Source organism: Heterodontus francisci, chromosome 3, assembly GCF_036365525.1.
Source record: "Heterodontus francisci isolate sHetFra1 chromosome 3, sHetFra1.hap1, whole genome shotgun sequence".
In the NCBI taxonomy this organism is placed as follows: domain Eukaryota; kingdom Metazoa; phylum Chordata; class Chondrichthyes; order Heterodontiformes; family Heterodontidae; genus Heterodontus; species Heterodontus francisci.
The window spans coordinates 213,462,972-213,479,870 of record NC_090373.1 but is presented as its reverse complement, the minus strand read 5'-3'; the positions used below and the strand labels follow the sequence as shown (position 1 = coordinate 213,479,870).

Sequence of the window (16,899 nt, the reverse complement as noted above, 5' to 3'; positions counted from 1 at the left end):
TCTCTCTCGCTCGGTCTCTCTCTCTCGCTCGGTCTCTCTCTCGCTCGGTCTCTCTCTCTCACTCAGTCTTTCTCTCTCACTCAGTCTTTCTCTCTCACTCAGTCTTTCTCTCTCACTCAGTCTCTCTCTCACTCAGTCTCTCTCTCTCACTCAGTCTCTCTCTCTCGCTCAGTCTCTCTCTCGCTCGGTCTCTCTCTCGCTCGGTCTCTCTCTCTCACTCAGTCTCACTCTCTCGCTCGGTCTCTCTCTCGCTCGGTCTGTCTCTCTCACTCAGTCGCTCTCGCTCGGTCTCTCTCTCTCGCTCGGTCTCTCGTTCTCTCTCTCTCACTCGGTCTCTCTCTCACTCGGTCTCTCGTTCTCTCTCTCTCACTCGGTCTCTCTCTCACTCAGTCTCTCTCGGTCACTCGGTCTCTCGGTCTCTCTCTCTCGCTCGTTCTCTCTCTCGGTCACTCGGTCTCTCTCGGTCACTCGGTCTCTCGGTCTCTCTCTCTCACTCTGTCTCTATCGGTCTCTCTCTCTCACTCGGTCTCTCTCTCACTCGGTCACACTCTCACTCGGTCTCTCTCTCTCGCTCGGTCTCTCTCTCTCGCTCGGTCTCTCTCTCTCTCGCTCGGTCTCTCTCTCTCTCGCTCGGTAACTCTCTCTCGCTCGGTAACTCTCTCTCGCTCGGTCTCTCTCTCTCTCGCTCGGTAACTCTCTCTCACTCGGTCACACTCTCACTCGGTCTCTCTCTCTCGCTCGGTCTCTCTCTCTCGCTCGGTCTCTCTCTCGCTCGGTCTCTCTCTCTCGCTCGGTCTCTCTCTCTCGCTCGGTCTCTCTCTCTCGCTCGGTCTCTCTCTCGCTCGGTCTTTCTCTCTCACTCAGTCTTTCTCTCTCACTCAGTCTTTCTCTCTCACTCAGTCTCTCTCTCACTCAGTCTCTCTCTCTCACTCAGTCTCTCTCTCTCACTCAGTCTTTCTCTCTCACTCAGTCTTTCTCTCTCACTCAGTCTCTCTCTCGCTCGGTCTCTCTCTCTCGCTCAGTCTCTCTCTCGCTCGGTCTCTCTCTCTCACTCAGTCTCACTCTCTCGCTCGGTCTCTCTCTCGCTCGGTCTGTCTCTCTCACTCAGTCGCTCTCGCTCGGTCTCTCTCTCTCGCTCGGTCTCTCTCTCTCGCTCGGTCTCTCTCTCTCGCTCAGTCTCTCTCTCGCTCGGTCTCTCTCTCTCACTCAGTCTCACTCTCTCGCTCGGTCTCTCTCTCACTCAGTCGCTCTCGCTCGGTCTCTCTCTCTCACTCGGTCACACTCTCACTCTGTCTCTCTCTCTCGCTCGGTCTCTCTCTCGCTCGGTCTCTCTCTCTCGCTCGGTCTCTCTCTCACTCGGTCTCTCTCTCGCTCGGTCTCTCTCGCTCGGTCTCTCTCTCTCACTCGGTCTCTCTCTCTCGCTCGGTCGGTCTCTCTCTCTCGCTCGGTCACTCTCTCGCTCGGTCTGTCTCTCTCACTCAGTCAGTCTCTCTCACTCAGTCAGTCTCTCTCGCTCAGTCAGTCTCTCTCGCTCAGTCTCTCTCTCTCGCTCGGTCTCTCTCTCTCACTCGGTCACATCTCTCGCTCGGTCTCTCTCTCTCACTCAGTCTCTCTCTCTCACTCGGTCACTCTCTCGCTCGGTCTCTCTCTCGCTCGGTCTGTCTCTCTCAATCAGTCTCTCTCTCTCTCACTCAGTCTCTCTCTCTCTCACTCAGTCTCTCTCTCTCTCACTCAGTCTCTCTCTCTCGCTCGGTCACTCTCTCGCTCGGTCTCTCTCTCTCGCTCGGTCTCTCTCTCTCGCTCGGTCTCTCTCTCTCGCTCGGTCTCTCTCTCTCTCGCTCGGTCTCTCTCTCTCGCTCGGTCTCTCCCTCTCGCTCGGTCTCTCTCACTCGCTCGGTCTCTCTCACTCGCTCGGTCTCTCTCTCACTCGGTCTCTCTCTCACTCGCTCGGTCTCTCTCTCTCGCTCGGTCTCTCTCACTCGCTCGGTCTCTCTCACTCGCTCGGTCTCTCTCTCTCGCTCGGTCTCTCTCTCTCGCTCGGTCTCTCTCTCTCGCTCGGTCTCTCTCACTCTCGCTCGGTCTCTCTCTCTCGCTCGGTCTCTCTCACTCGCTCGGTCTCTCTCACTCGCTCAGTCTCTCTCACTCGCTCGGTCTCTCACTCGCTCGGTCTCTCTCTCTCACTCGGTCTCTCTCTCTCACTCGGTCTCTCTCTCTCACCCGGTCACACTCTCACTCGGTCACACTCTCATTCGGTCACACTCTCACCCTGTCACATTCTCACTCGGTCACTTGGTCACTCGGTCACTGGGTCTCTCTCTCTCGTTCGGTCTGTCTCTCACTCTGTCACTGGGTCACTCTCTCGCTCGGTCACACTCTCGCTCGGTCACACTCTCGCTCGGTCACTCTCTCGCTCGGTCACTCTCTCGCTCGGTCACTCTCTGACTCGGTCTCGCTCGGTCTCTCTCTCTCGCTCGGTCTCTCTCTCTCGCTCGGTCTCTCTCTCACTCGGTCTCTCTCACTCGCTCGGTCTCTCTCTCTCACTCGGTCTCTCTCTCTCACTCGGTCTCTCTCTCTCACTCGGTCTCTCACTCTCACTCGGTCACACTCTCACTCGGTCACACTCTCACTCGTTCTCTCTCTCACCCGGTCACTCGGTCACGCTCTCACTCGGTCTCTCTCTCACTCGGTCTCTCTCTCACTCGGTCTCTCTCTCTCGCTCGGTCTCTCTCTCTCACTCAGTCACTCGGTCTCTCTCTCTCGCTCGGTCTCTCTCTCGCTCGGTCACTCTCTCGCACTCGGTCTCTCTCTCACTCGGTCTCTCTCTCTCGCTCGGTCTCTCTCTCTCGCTCGGTCTCTCTCTCACTCGGTCTCTCTCTCTCTCACTCGGTCTCTCTCTCTCGCTCGGTCTCTCTCTCTCGCTCGGTCTCTCTCTCTCGCTCGGTCTCTCTCTCTCTCGGTCTCTCTCTCTCTCACTCGGTCTCTCTCTCTCGCTCGGTCTCTCTCTCTCGCTCGGTCTCTCTCTCACTCGGTCTCTCTCTCTCACTCGGTCTCTCTCTCTCGCTCGGTCTCTCTCTCTCGCTCGGTCTCTCTCTCGCTCGGTCTCTCTCTCGCTCGGTCACTCTCTCTCTCGCTCGGTCACTCTCTCTCTCGCTCGGTCACTCTCTCGCTCGGTCACTCTCTTGCTCGGTCTCTATCTCACGCGGTCTCTATCTCACTCGGTCTCTATCTCACTCGGTCTCTCTCTCTCACTCGGTCACTCGGTCTCTCTCTCTCACTCGGTCTCTCTCTCTCGCTCGGTCTCTCTCTCGCTCGGTCTCTCTCTCTCACTCGGTCACTCGATCTCTCGGTCTCTCTCTCTCACTCGGTCTCGGTCTCTCTCTCGCTCGGTCTCTCTCTCACTCGGTCTCTCTCTCGCTCGGTCTCTCTCTCTCACTCGGTCACTCGATCTCTCGGTCTCTCTCTTTCACTCGGTCACTCGATCTCTCGGTCTCTCTCTCTCACTCGGTCTCTCTCTCGCTCGGTCTCACTCGGTCACTCGGTCTCTTGGTCTCTCTCTCTCACTCGGTCACTCGGTCTCTCTCTCTCACTCGGTCTCTCTCTCACTCGGTCTCTATCTCACTCGGTCTCTATCTCACTCGGTCTCTCTCTCTCACTCGGTCACTCGGTCTCTCGGTCTCTCTCTCTCACTCGGTCTCTCTCTCGCTCGGTCTCTCTCTCTCACTCGGTCACTCGATCTCTCGGTCTCTCTCTCTCACTCGGTCTCTCTCTCGCTCGGTCTCTCTCTCGCTCGGTCTCTCTCACTCGGTCTCTCTCTCGCTCGGTCTCACTCGGTCTCTCGGTCTCTTGGTCTCTCTCTCTCACTCGGTCACTCGGTCTCTCGGTCTCTCTCTCTCACTCGGTCTCTCTCTCACTCGGTCACACTCTCTCACTCGGTCACACTCTCTCACTCGGTCACACTCTCACTCGGTCACACTCTCACTCGGTCTCTCTCTCACTCGGTCTCTCTCTCACTCGGTCTCTCTCTCTCACTCGGTCTCTCTCTCTCACTCGGTCTCTCTCTCTCGCTCGGTCTCTCTCTCTCGCTCGGTCTCTCTCTCTCGCTCGGTCTCTCTCTCGCTCGGTCTCTCGGTCTGTCTCTCTCACTCGGTCTATCTCTCACTCAGTCTCTCTCGGTCACTCGGTCTCTCGGTCTCTCTCTATCGCTCGGTCTCTCTCTCACTCGGTCTCTCGTTCTCTCTCTCTCACTCGGTCTCTCTCTCACTCAGTCTCTCTCGGTCACTCGGTCTCTCGGTCTCTCTCTCTCGCTCGTTCTCTCTCTCGGTCACTCGGTCTCTCTCGGTCACTCGGTCTCTCGGTCTCTCTCTCTCACTCTGTCTCTATCGGTCTCTCTCTCTCACTCGGTCTCTCTCTCACTCGGTCACACTCTCACTCGGTCTCTCTCTCTCGCTCGGTCTCTCTCTCTCGCTCGGTCTCTCTCTCTCTCGCTCGGTCTCTCTCTCTCTCGCTCGGTAACTCTCTCTCGCTCGGTAACTCTCTCTCGCTCGGTCTCTCTCTCTCTCGCTCGGTAACTCTCTCTCACTCGGTCACACTCTCACTCGGTCTCTCTCTCTCGCTCGGTCTCTCTCTCGCTCGGTCTCTCTCTCGCTCGGTCTCTCTCTCTCGCTCGGTCTCTCTCTCTCGCTCGGTCTCTCTCTCGCTCGGTCTCTCTCTCTCACTCAGTCTTTCTCTCTCACTCAGTCTTTCTCTCTCACTCAGTCTTTCTCTCTCACTCAGTCTCTCTCTCACTCAGTCTCTCTCTCTCACTCAGTCTCTCTCTCTCGCTCAGTCTCTCTCTCGCTCGGTCTCTCTCTCGCTCGGTCTCTCTCTCTCACTCAGTCTCACTCTCTCGCTCGGTCTCTCTCTCGCTCGGTCTGTCTCTCTCACTCAGTCGCTCTCGCTCGGTCTCTCTCTCTCGCTCGGTCTCTCTCTCTCGCTCGGTCTCTCTCTCTCGCTCAGTCTCTCTCTCGCTCGGTCTCTCTCTCTCACTCAGTCTCACTCTCTCGCTCGGTCTCTCTCTCACTCAGTCGCTCTCGCTCGGTCTCTCTCTCTCACTCGGTCACACTCTCACTCTGTCTCTCTCTCTCGCTCGGTCTCTCTCTCGCTCGGTCTCTCTCTCGCTCGGTCTCTCTCTCTCGCTCGGTCTCTCTCTCGCTCGGTCTCTCTCTCGCTCGGTCTCTCTCGCTCGGTCTCTCTCTCTCACTCGGTCTCTCTCTCTCGCTCGGTCGGTCTCTCTCTCTCGCTCGGTCACTCTCTCGCTCGGTCTGTCTCTCTCACTCAGTCAGTCTCTCTCACTCAGTCAGTCTCTCTCGCTCAGTCAGTCTCTCTCGCTCAGTCTCTCTCTCTCGCTCGGTCTCTCTCTCTCACTCGGTCACATCTCTCGCTCGGTCTCTCTCTCTCACTCAGTCTCTCTCTCTCACTCGGTCACTCTCTCGCTCGGTCTCTCTCTCGCTCGGTCTGTCTCTCTCAATCAGTCTCTCTCTCTCTCACTCAGTCTCTCTCTCTCTCACTCAGTCTCTCTCTCTCTCACTCAGTCTCTCTCTCTCGCTCGGTCACTCTCTCGCTCGGTCTCTCTCTCTCGCTCGGTCTCTCTCTCTCGCTCGGTCTCTCTCTCTCGCTCGGTCTCTCTCTCTCGCTCGGTCTCTCTCTCTCTCGCTCGGTCTCTCTCTCCCGCTCGGTCTCTCCCTCTCGCTCGGTCTCTCTCACTCGCTCGGTCTCTCTCACTCGCTCGGTCTCTCTCACTCGCTCGGTCTCTCTCACTCGCTCGGTCTCTCTCTCACTCGGTCTCTCTCTCACTCGCTCGGTCTCTCTCTCTCGCTCGGTCTCTCTCTCTCGCTCGGTCTCTCTCACTCGCTCAGTCTCTCTCTCTCGCTCGGTCTCTCTCTCTCGCTCGGTCTCTCTCTCTCTCGCTCGGTCTCTCTCTCTCTCGCTCGGTCTCTCTCTCTCGCTCGGTCTCTCTCTCTCGCTCGGTCTCTCTCACTCGCTCGGTCTCTCTCACTCGCTCAGTCTCTCTCACTCGCTCGGTCTCTCACTCGCTCGGTCTCTCTCTCTCGCTCGGTCTCTCTCTCTCACTCGGTCTCTCTCTCTCACTCGGTCTCTCTCTCTCACCCGGTCACACTCTCACTCGGTCACACTCTCATTCGGTCACACTCTCACCCTGTCACATTCTCACTCGGTCACTTGGTCACTCGGTCACTGGGTCTCTCTCTCTCGTTCGGTCTGTCTCTCACTCTGTCACTGGGTCACTCTCTCGCTCGGTCACACTCTCGCTCGGTCACACTCTCGCTCGGTCACACTGTCGCTCGGTCACACTCTCGCTCGGTCACTCTCTCGCTCGGTCACTCTCTCGCTCGGTCACTCTCTGACTCGGTCTCGCTCGGTCTCTCTCTCTCGCTCGGTCTCTCTCTCTCGCTCGGTCTCTCTCTCACTCGGTCTCTCTCACTCGCTCGGTCTCTCTCTCTCACTCGGTCTCTCTCTCTCACTCGGTCTCTCTCTCTCACTCGGTCTCTCACTCTCACTCGGTCACACTCTCACTCGGTCACACTCTCACTCGTTCTCTCTCTCACCCGGTCACTCGGTCACACTCTGACTCGGTCTCTCTCTCGCTCGGTCTCTCTCTCTCGCTCGGTCTCTCTCTCACTCGGTCTCTCTCACTCGCTCGGTATCTCTCTCTCACTCGGTCTCTCTCTCTCACTCGGTCTCTCTCTCTCACTCGGTCTCTCTCTCGCTTGGTCTCTCTCACTCACTCGGTCTCTCTCTCTCACTCGGTCTCTCACTCTCACTCGGTCACACTCTCACTCGGTCACACTCTCACTCGTTCTCTCTCTCACCCGGTCACTCGGTCACACTCTGACTCGGTCTGTCTCTCAATCGGTCTCTCTCTCACTCGCTCATACTCTCACTCGGTCACACTCTCACTCGTTCACACTCTCACCCGGTCACTCGGACTCTCTCTCGCTCGGTCACACTCTCGCTCGGTCACACTCTCGCTCGGTCTCTCTCTCTCACTCGGTCTCTCTCGCTCCATCTCTCTCTCTCGCTCGGTCTCTCTCTCTCGCTCGGTCTCTCTCTCTCTTGCTCGGTGTTCGCTCTCTCTCGCTCGGTCTCTCTCTCTCGCTCGGTCACTCGGTCACTCTCTCGGTCTCTCTCTCTCGCTCGGTCACTCTCTCTCGCTCGGTCACTCTCTCTCACTCGGTCACTCTCTCTCACTCGGTCACTCTCTCACTCGGTCTCACTCTCTCACTCGGTCTCACTCGGTCTCTCTCTCTCTCGCTCGGTCACTCTCTCTCGCTCGGTCACTCGGTCACTCTCTCTCACTCGGTCTCTCTCTCGCTCGGTCTCTCTCTCTCGCTCGGTCTCTCTCTCTCGCTCGGTCTCTCTCTCTCGGTCACTCTCTCTCACTCGGTCACTCTCTCTCACTCGGTCTCACTCGGTGTCTCTCTCTCTCGCTCGGTCTCTCTCTCTCGCTCGGTCACTCTCTCTCGCTCGGTCACTCTCTCTCGCTCGGTCACTCGGTCACTCTCTCTCTCTCGGTCTCTCTCTCTCGCTCGGTCACTCTCTCTCGCTCGGTCACTCTCTCTCGCTCGGTCACGCTCTCTCACTCGGTCACTCTCTCTCGCTCGGTCACTCTCTCTCGCTCGGTCACGCTCTCTCACTCGGTCACTCTCTCTCGCTCGGTCACTCGGTCACTCTCTCTCTCTCGGTCTCTCTCTCTCGCTCGGTCTCTCTCTCTCGCTCGGTCACTCTCTCTCGCTCGGTCACTCTCTCTCGCTCGGTCACTCTCTCTCGCTCGGTCACGCTCTCTCGCTCGGTCACGCTCTCTCGCTCGGTCTCTCTCTCTCGCTCGGTCACTCTCTCTCGCTCGGTCACGCTCTCTCACTCGGTCACTCTCTCTCACACGGTCTCTCTCTCACTCAGTCACTCTGTTCTTGTTCCAGGTGATCTGATTTGTGGTTTTGAAGATGAGCAACTCTGTGGTTTCACACAGGACACGAGGGATGATTTTGATTGGACGAGAGAGAACAACGTGACACAGAACCCGAAAAATACCCCGAACACTGGCCCGCAATTCGACAACAGTGGCAAGAAAACCGGTTCGGGAATCCTCCGAACATTAAACTGGGCGGGGCATCACAGGGAGGGGTAATACACACCAGGGCGGGTGTGCAAGTGTGGGTCTGTGCTGGGGGTGACGAGGGATGACGTGTCGGTGCCTGGTGTGTCGCATCGCATGTCTCAGTGCCGGGTGTGTCATGGTCGAGTGTGTCAATGCCGGGTGTGTCATGGTCGAGTGTGTCAGGGTCATTTGTTACAGGGTCGGGTGTGTCATGGTCGAGGGTGTCAGTTCCGGGTGTGTCAGTGCCGGGTGTGCCAGTGATGAGTGTGTCAGGGTCATTTGTTACAAGGTCGGGTGTGTCAGTGTCGGGTGTGTCAATGCCGAATGTGTCAATGCCGGGTGTGTCAGTGTCGAGTGTGTCAGTGTCGAGTGTGTCAGGGTAATTTGTTTCATGGTCGGGTGTGTCAAAGTCGGGTGTGTCATGCTTGGGTGAGTCAGAGTCGAGTGTGTCAGTTCCGGGTGTGTCATGGTCAGGTGTGTCAGTGCCGGGTGTGTCAGTGCCGGGTGTGTCAGGGTCGCGTGTGTCAGTGCCGGGAGTGTCAGTTCCGTGTCTGTCAGAGCCGAGTGTGTCAGTTCTGGGTGTGTCAGTTCTGGGTGTGTCAGTGTCGGGTGTGTCAGTGCCGGGCGTGTCAGTGCCGGGCGTGTCAGTTCCATGTCTGTCAATTCCGGATGTGTCAGGGTCGCGTGTGTCAGTGTCGGGAGTGTCAGTGCCGGGTGTGTCAGTGCCGGATGTGTCAGTGTCGGGGGTGTCAGAGTCGGGGGTGTCAGTGTCGGGGGTGTCAGAGTCGGGGGTGTCAGTGTCGGGGGTGTCAGTGTCGGGGGTGTCAGAGTCGGGTGTGTCAGTGTCGGGGGTGTCAGTGTCGGGGGTGTCAGTGTCGGGGGTGTCAGAGTCGGGTGTGTCAGTGTCGGGGGTGTCAGTGTCGGGGGTGTCAGTGTCGGGTGTGTCAAAATCGGGGGTGTCAGTGTCGGGGGTGTCAGTGTCGGGGGTGCCAGTGTCGGGTGTGTCAGTGTCGGGGGTGTCAGTGTCGGGGGTGTCAGTGTCGGGGGTGTCAGTGTCGGGTGTGTCAGAGTCGGGTGTGTCAGTGTCGGGTGTGTCAGTGTCGGGTGTGTCAGTGTCGGGTGTTTCAGTGTCGGGTGTGTCAGAGTCGGGGGTGTCAGTGTCGGGGGTGTCAGTGTCGGGTGTGTCAGTGTCGGGTGTGTCAGAGTCGGGTGTGTCAGAGTCGGGTGTGTCAGTGTCGGGGGTGTCAGTGTCGGGTGTGTCAGAGTCGGGTGTGTCAGAGTCGGGTGTGTCAGTGTGGGGGGTGTCAGTGTCGGGTGTGTCAGAGTCGGGGGTGTCAGTGTCGGGGGAGTCAGTGTCGGGAGTGTCAGTGTCGGGTGTGTCAGAGTCGGGTGTGTCAGTGTCGGGGGTGTCAGTGTCGGGTGTGTCAGAGTCGGGGGTGTCAGTGTCGGGGGTGTCAGTGTCGGGGGTGTCAGTGTCGGGTGTGTCAGAGTCGGGTGTGTCAGTGTCGGGGGTGTCAGTGTCGGGTGTGTCAGAGTCGGGTGTGTCAGTGTCGGGGGTGTCAGTGTCGGGTGTGTCAGAGTCGGGGGTGTCAGTGTCGGGTATGTCAGTGTCGGGTGTGTCAGAGTCGGGTGTGTCAGTGTCGGGGGTGTCAGTGTCGGGTGTGTCAGTGTCGGGGGAGTCAGTGTCGGGTGTGTCAGTGCCGGGTGTGTCAGAGTCGGGTGTGTCAGTGTCGGGGGTGTCAGAGTCGGGGGTGTCAGTGTCGGGGGAGTCAGTGTCGGGTGTGTCAGTGTCGGATGTGTCAGAGTCGGGTGTGTCAGTGTCGGGGGTGTCAGTGTCGGGGGAGTCAGTGTCGGGTGTGTCAGTGTCGGGTGTGTCAGTGTCGGGTGTGTCAGAGTCGGGTGTGTCAGAGTCGGGGTTGTCAGTGTCGGGGGAGTCAGTGTCGGGTGTGTCAGTGTCGGGTGTGTCAGAGTCGGGTGTGTCAGTGTCGGGGGTGTCAGTGTCGGGTGTGTCAGTGTCGGGTGTGTCAGAGTCGGGTGTGTCAGTGTCGGGGGTGTCAGTGTCGGGTGTGTAAGTGTCGGGGGTGTCAGTGTCGGCGGTGTCAGTGTCGGGGGTGTCAGAGTTGGGGGTGTCAGTGTCGGCGGTGTCTGTGTCGGGGGTGTCAGAGTTGGGGGTGTCAGTGTCGGGTGTGTCAGTGTCGGGGGTGTCAGTGTCGGGGGTGTCACAGTTGGGGGTGTCAGTGTCGGGTGTGTCAGTGTCGGCGGTGTCACAGTTGGGGGTGTCAGTGTCGGGGGTGTCACAGTTGGGGGTGTCAGTGTCGGGTGTGTCAGTGTCGGGTGTGTCAGTGTCGGGTGTGTCAGTGTCGGGTGTGTCAGAGTCGGGGGTGTCAGAGTCGGGCGTGTCAGAGTCGGGCGTGTCAGAGTCGGGCGTGTCAGTGTCGGGGGTGTCAGTGTCGGGGGTGTCAGAGTCGGGTGTGTCAGTGTCGGGGGTGTCAGTGTCGGGGGTGTCAGAGTCGGGTGTGTCAGTGTCGGGGGTGTCAGTGTCGGGTGTGTCAGAGTCGGGGGAGTCAGTGTCGGGGGTGTCAGAGTCGGGTGTGTCAGTGTCGGGTGTGTCACAGTCGGGGCTGTCAGTGTCGGGGGTGTCAGTGTCGGGTGTGTCAGTGTCGGGGGTGTCAGTGTCGGGTGTGTCAGTGTCGGGGGTGTCAGAGTCGGGTGTGTCAGTGTCGGGTGTGTCAGAGTCGGGGGTGTCAGAGTCGGGGGTGTCAGAGTCGGGTGTGTCAGTGTCGGGGGTGTCAGTTTCGGGGGTGTCAGTTTCGGGGTTGTCAGTGTCGGGTGTGTCAGTGCCGGGTGTGTCAGAGTCGAAGGTGTCAGTCTCGGGTGTGTCAGTGTCGGGTGTGTCTGTGTCGGGTGTGTCAGTGTCGGGTGTGTCAGTGTCGGGTGTGTCAGTGCCGGGTGTGTCAGTGTCGGGTGTGTCAGTGTCGGGTGTGTCAGTGTCGGGGGTGTCAGTTTCGGGGTTGTCAGTGCCGGGTGTGTCAGTGCCGGGTGTGTCAGTGCCAGGTGTGTCAGAGTCGAAGATGTCAGTCTCGGGTGTGTCAGTGTCGGGTGTGTCAGTGTCGGGTGTGTCAGTGTCGGGGGTGTCAGTGTCGGGGTTGTCAGTGTCGGGTGTGTCAGTGCCGGGTGTGTCAGTGCCGGGTGTGTAAGTGCCGGGTGTGTAAGTGCCGGGTGTGTCAGAGTCGAAGGTGTCAGTCTCGGGTGTGTCAGTGTCGGGTGTGTCTGTGTCGGGTGTGTCAGCGTCGGGTGTGTCAGCGTCGGGTGTGTCAGAGTCGGGTGTGTCAGTGTCGGGTGTGTCAGTGTCGGGGGTGTCAGTGTCGGGGGTGTCAGTGTCGGGTGTGTCAGAGTCGGGGGTGTCAGTGTCGGGTGTGTCAGTGTCGGGGGTGTCAGTCTCGGGGGTGTCAGAGTCGGGGGAGTCAGTGTCGGGTGTGTCTGTGTCGGGTGTGTCAGAGTCGGGTGTGTCAGAGTCGGGTGTGTCAGTGTCGGGTGTGTCAGTGTCGGGTGTGTCAGTGTCGGGGGTGCAGTGTCGGGTGTGTCAGTGTCGGGTGTGTCTGTGTCGGGTGTGTCAGAGTCGGGTGTGTCAGTGTCGGGTGTGTCAGTGTCGGGGATGTCAGTGTCGGGTGTGTCAGTGTCGGGGGTGTCAGTGTCGGGGGTGTCAGTGTCGGGGGTGTCAGTGTCCGGTGTGTTTGTGTCGGGTGTGTCAGAGTCGGGGGTGTCAGTGTCGGGTGTGTTTGTGTCGGGTGTGTCAGAGTCGGGGGTGTCAGTGTCGGGGGTGTCAGAGTCGGGTGTGTCAGTGTCGGGTGTGTCAGAGTCGGGTGTGTCAGTGTCGGGGGTTTCAGTGTCGGGTGTGTCAGTGTCGGGGGTGTCAGTGTCGGGGGTGTCAGAGTCGGGGGTGTCAGTGTCGGGGGTGTCAGTGTCGGGGGTATCAGAGTCGGGGGTGTCAGTGTCGGGGGTGTCAGTGTCGGGGGTGTCAGAGTCGGGGGTGTCAGAGTCGGGGGTGTCAGTGTCGGGGGTGTCAGTGTCGGGGGTGTCAGTGTCGGGGGAGTCAGTGTCGGGTGTGTCAGTGTCGGGTGTGTCAGTGTCGGGTGTGTCAGTGTCGGGTGTGTCAGTGTCGGGGGTGTCAGAGTCGGGGGTGTCTGTGTCGGGGGTGTCAGTGTCGGGGGTGTCAGAGTCGGGGGTGTCAGTGTCGGGGGTGTCAGTGTCGGGGGAGTCAGTGTCGGGGGAGTCAGTGTCGGGGGTGTCAGTGTCGGGTGTGTCAGTGTCGGGTGTGTCAGTGTCGGGTGTGTCAGTGTCGGGGGTGTCAGTGTCGGGGGTGTCAGTGTCGGGTGTGTCAGTGTCGGGTGTGTCAGTGTCGGGGGTGTCAGTGTCGGGGGTGTCAGTGTCGGGTGTGTCAGTGTCGGGTGTGTCAGTGTCGGGGGAGTCAGTGTCGGGGGTGTCAGTGTCGGGGGTGTCAGTGTCGGGTGTGTCAGTGTCGGGTGTGTCAGTGTCGGGTGTGTCAGTGTCGGGGGTGTCAGTGTCGGGGGTGTCAGTGTCGGGGGTGTCAGAGTCGGGTGTGTCATTGTCGGGGGTGTCAGAGTCGGGTGTGTCAGTGTCGGGGGTGTCAGTGTCGGGGGTGTCAGAGTCGGGGGAGTCAGTGTCGGGTGTGTCAGTGTCGGGGGTGTCAGTGTCGGGGGTGTCAGAGTCGGGTGTGTCAGTGTCGGGTGTGTCAGTGTCGGGGGTGTCTGTGTCGGGGGTGTCAGTGTCGGGGGTGTCTGTGTCGGGGGTGTCAGTGTCGGGGGTGTCAGTGTCGGGTGTGTCTGTGTCGGGGGTGTCAGTGTCGGGGGTGTCAGTGTCGGGGGTGTCAGTGTCGGGTGTGTCTGTGTCGGGGGTGTCAGTGTCGGGGGTGTCAGTGTCGGGGGTGTCTGTGTCGGGTGTGTCAGTGTCGGGGGTGTCAGTGTCGGGGGTGTCAGTGTCGGGTGTGTCAGTGTCGGGTGTGTCAGTGTCGGGGGTGTCTGTGTCGGGGGTGTCAGTGTCGGGGGTGTCAGTGTCGGGGGTGACAGTGTCGGGGGTGTCAGTGTCTGGGGTGTCAGTGTCGGGTGTGTCAGTGTCGGGTGTGTCAGTGTCGGGGGTGTCAGTGTCGGGGGTGTCAGTGTCGGGGGTTTCAGAGTCGGGTGTGTCAGTGTCGGGGGTTTCAGAGTCGGGTGTGTCAGTGTCGGGGGTGCCAGTGTTGGGTGTGTCAGAGTCGGGGGTGTCAGTGTCGGGTGTGTCAGTGTCGGGTGTGTCAGTGTCGGGTGTGTCAGTGTCGGGGATGTCAGTGTCAGGGGTGTCAGAGTCGGGGGTGTCAGTGTCGGGGGTGTCAGTGTCGGGGGTGTCAGAGTCGGGGGTGTCAGTGTCGGGGGTGTCAGTGTCGGGGGTTTCAGAGTCGGGTGTGTCAGTGTCGGGCTGTCAGTGTCGGGTGTGTCAGTGTCGGGGGTTTCAGAGTCGGGTGTGTCACTGTCGGGTGTGTCAGTGTCGGGTGTGTCAGTGTCGGGGGTGTCAGAGTCGGGGGTGTCAGAGTCGGGGGGGTCAGTGTCGGGTGTGTCAGTGTCGGGTGTGTCAGTGTCGGGTGTGTCAGAGTCGGGTGTGTCAGAGTCGGGGGTGTCAGAGTCGGGGGTGTCAGAGTCGGGGGTGTCAGAGTCGGGTGTGTCAGTGTCGGGGGTGTCAGTGTCGGGTGTGTCAGTGTCGGGGGAGTCAGTGTCGGGGATGTCAGAGTCGGGTGTGTCAGTGTCGGGTGTGTCACAGTCGGGGGTGTCAGTGTCGGGGGTGTCAGTGTCGGGTGTGTCAGTGTCGGGGGTGTCAGAGTCGGGTGTGTCAGTGTCGGGTGTGTCAGAGTCGGGGGTGTCAGAGTCGGGGGTGTCAGAGTCGGGTGTGTCAGTGTCGGGGGTGTCAGTTTCGGGGTTTTCAGTGTCGGGTGTGTCAGTGCCGGGTGTGTCAGAGTCGAAGGTGTCAGTCTCGGGTGTGTCAGTGTCGGGTGTGTCTGTGTCGGGTGTGTCAGTGTCGGGTGTGTCAGTGTCGGGTGTGTCAGTGCCGGGTGTGTCAGTGCCGGGTGTGTCAGTGTCGGGTGTGTCAGTGTCGGGGGTGTCAGTCTCGGGTGTGTCAGTGTCGGGTGTGTCAGTGTCGGGTGTGTCAGTGTCGGGGTTGTCAGTGTCGGGTGTGTCAGTGCCGGGTGTGTCTGTGCCGGGTGTGTCAGAGTCGAAGGTGTCAGTGTCGGGTGTGTCAGAGTCGGGTGTGTCAGTGTCGGGGGTGTCAGTGTCGGGGGTGTCAGTGTCGGGTGTGTAAGTGTCGGGGGTGTCAGTGTCGGGGGTGTCAGTGTCGGGTGTGTCAGAGTCGAGGGTGTCAGTGTCGGGTGTGTCAGTGTCGGGGTTGTCAGTCTCGGGGGTGTCAGAGTCGGGGGTGTCAGTGTCGGGTGTGTCTGTGTCGGGTGTGTCAGAGTCGGGTGTGTCAGTGTCGGGTGTGTCAGTGTTGGGTGTGTCAGTGTCGGGGGTGTCAGTGTCGGGTGTGTCAGTGTCGGGTCTGTCTGTGTCGGGTGTGTCAGAGTCGGGTGTGTCAGTGTCGGGTGTGTCAGTGTCGGGGGTGTCACTGTCGGGTGTGTCAGTGTCGGGGGTGTCAGTGTCAGGGGTGTCAGTGTCGGGTGTGTCAGTGTCGGGTGTGTCAGAGTCGGGTGTGTCAGTGTCGGGGGTTTCAGTGTCGGGTGTGTCAGTGTCGGGTGTGTCAGTGTCGGGGGTGTCAGTGTCGGGGGTGTCAGAGTCGGGGGTGTCAGTGTCGGGGGTGTCAGAGTCGGGGGTGTCAGTGTCGGGGGTGTCAGTGTCGGGGGAGTCAGTGTCGGGTGTGTCAGTGTCGGGGGTGTCAGTGTCTGGGGTGTCAGTGTCGGGTGCGTCAGTGTCGGGTGCGTCAGAGTCGGGGGTGTCAGAGTCGGGGGTGTCAGTGTCGGGTGTGTCAGTGTCGGGGGTGTCAGAGTCGGGTGTGTCAGTGTCGGGGGTGTCAGTGTCGGGGGTGTCAGTGTCGGGGGTTTCAGAGTCGGGTGTGTCAGTGTCGGGTGTGTCAGAGTCGGGTGTGTCAGTGTCGGGGGTGTCAGTGTCGGGGGTTTCAGAGTCGGGTGTGTCAGTGTCGGGGGTGTCAGTGTCGTGGGTGTCAGTGCCGGGTGTGTCAGAGTCGGGTGTGTCAGTGTCGGGGGTGTCAGAGTCGGGGGTGTCAGTGTCGGGGGAGTCCGTGTCGGGTGTGTCAGTGTCGGATGTGTCAGAGTCGGGTGTGTCAGTGTCGGGGGTGTCAGTGTCGGGGGAGTCAGTGTCGGGTGTGTCAGTGTCGGGTGTGTCAGTGTCGGGTGTGTCAGAGTCGGGAGTGTCAGTGTCGGGTGTGTCAGTGTCGGGTGTGTCAGAGTCGGGGGTGTCAGTGTCGGGTGTGTAAGTGTCGGGGGTGTCAGTGTCGGGGGTGTCAGTGTCGGGTGTGTCAGAGTCGAGGGTGTCAGTGTCGGGTGTGTCAGTGTCGGGGGTGTCAGTCTCGGGTGTGTCAGAGTCGGGTGTGTCAGTGTCGGGGGTGTCAGTGTCGGGTGTGTCAGTGTCGGGTGTGTCAGAGTCGGGTGTGTCAGTGTCGGGGGTGTCAGTGTCGGGTGTGTCAGTGTCGGGGGTGTCAGTGTCGGCGGTGTCAGTGTCGGGGGTGTCAGAGTTGGGGGTGTCAGTGTCGGCGGTGTCACTGTCGGGGGTGTCAGAGTTGGGGGTGTCAGTGTCGGGTGTGTCAGTGTCGGGGGTGTCAGTGTCGGGGGTGTCACAGTTGGGGGTGTCAGTGTCGGGTGTGTCAGTGTCGGCGGTGTCACAGTCGGGGGTGTCAGTGTCGGGGGTGTCACAGTTGGGGGTGTCAGTGTCGGGTGTGTCAGTGTCGGGTGTGTCAGTGTCGGGTGTGTCAGTGTCGGGTGTGTCAGAGTCGGGGGTGTCAGAGTCGGGCGTGTCAGAGTCGGGTGTGTCAGTGTCGGGGGTGTCAGTGTCGGGGGTGTCAGAGTCGGGTGTGTCAGTGTCGGGGGTGTCAGTGTCGGGGGTGTCAGAGTCGGGTGTGTCAGTGTCGGCGGTGTCAGTGTCGGGTGTGTCAGAGTCGGGGGAGTCAGTGTCGGGGGTGTCAGAGTCGGGTGTGTCAGTGTCGGGTGTGTCACAGTCGGGGCTGTCAGTGTCGGGGGTGTCAGTGTCGGGGGTGTCAGTGTCGGGGGTGTCAGTGTCGGGTGTGTCAGTGTCGGGGGTGTCAGAGTCGGGTGTGTCAGTGTCGGGTGTGTCAGAGTCGGGGGTGTCAGAGTCGGGGGTGTCAGAGTCGGGTGTGTCAGTGTCGGGGGAGTCAGTTTCGGGGTTGTCAGTGTCGGGTGTGTCAGTGCCGGGTGTGTCAGAGTCGAAGGTGTCAGTCTCGGGTGTGTCAGTGTCGGGTGTGTCAGTGTCGGGTGTGTCAGTGCCGGGTGTGTCAGTGTCGGGTGTGTCAGTGTCGGCTGTGTCAGTGTCGGGGGTGTCAGTTTCGGGGTTGTCAGTGTCGGGTGTGTCAGTGCCGGGTGTGTCAGTGCCGGGTGTGTCAGAGTCGAAGGTGTCAGTCTCGGGTGTGTCAGTGTCGGGTGTGTCAGTGTCGGGTGTGTCAGTGTCGGGGGTGTCAGTGTCGGGGTTGTCAGTGTCGGGTGTGTCAGTGCCGGGTGTGTCAGTGCCGGGTGTGTAAGT

The 16,899-nt window shown here is 60.1% G+C and overlaps 1 protein-coding gene across 1 annotated transcript in view; it reads left to right on the top strand.

Moving 5' to 3' along the window:
- LOC137367185 (MAM domain-containing glycosylphosphatidylinositol anchor protein 2-like) overlaps positions 1-16,899 on the top strand; it is a 1,446,177-nt gene that overhangs the window by 1,105,856 nt on the left and 323,422 nt on the right. The window contains exon 7 of the mRNA XM_068028622.1: positions 7,974-8,129. Coding sequence (XP_067884723.1) covers positions 7,974-8,129 — 156 coding nt within the window. The remainder of the gene's footprint in view (positions 1-7,973; positions 8,130-16,899) is intronic.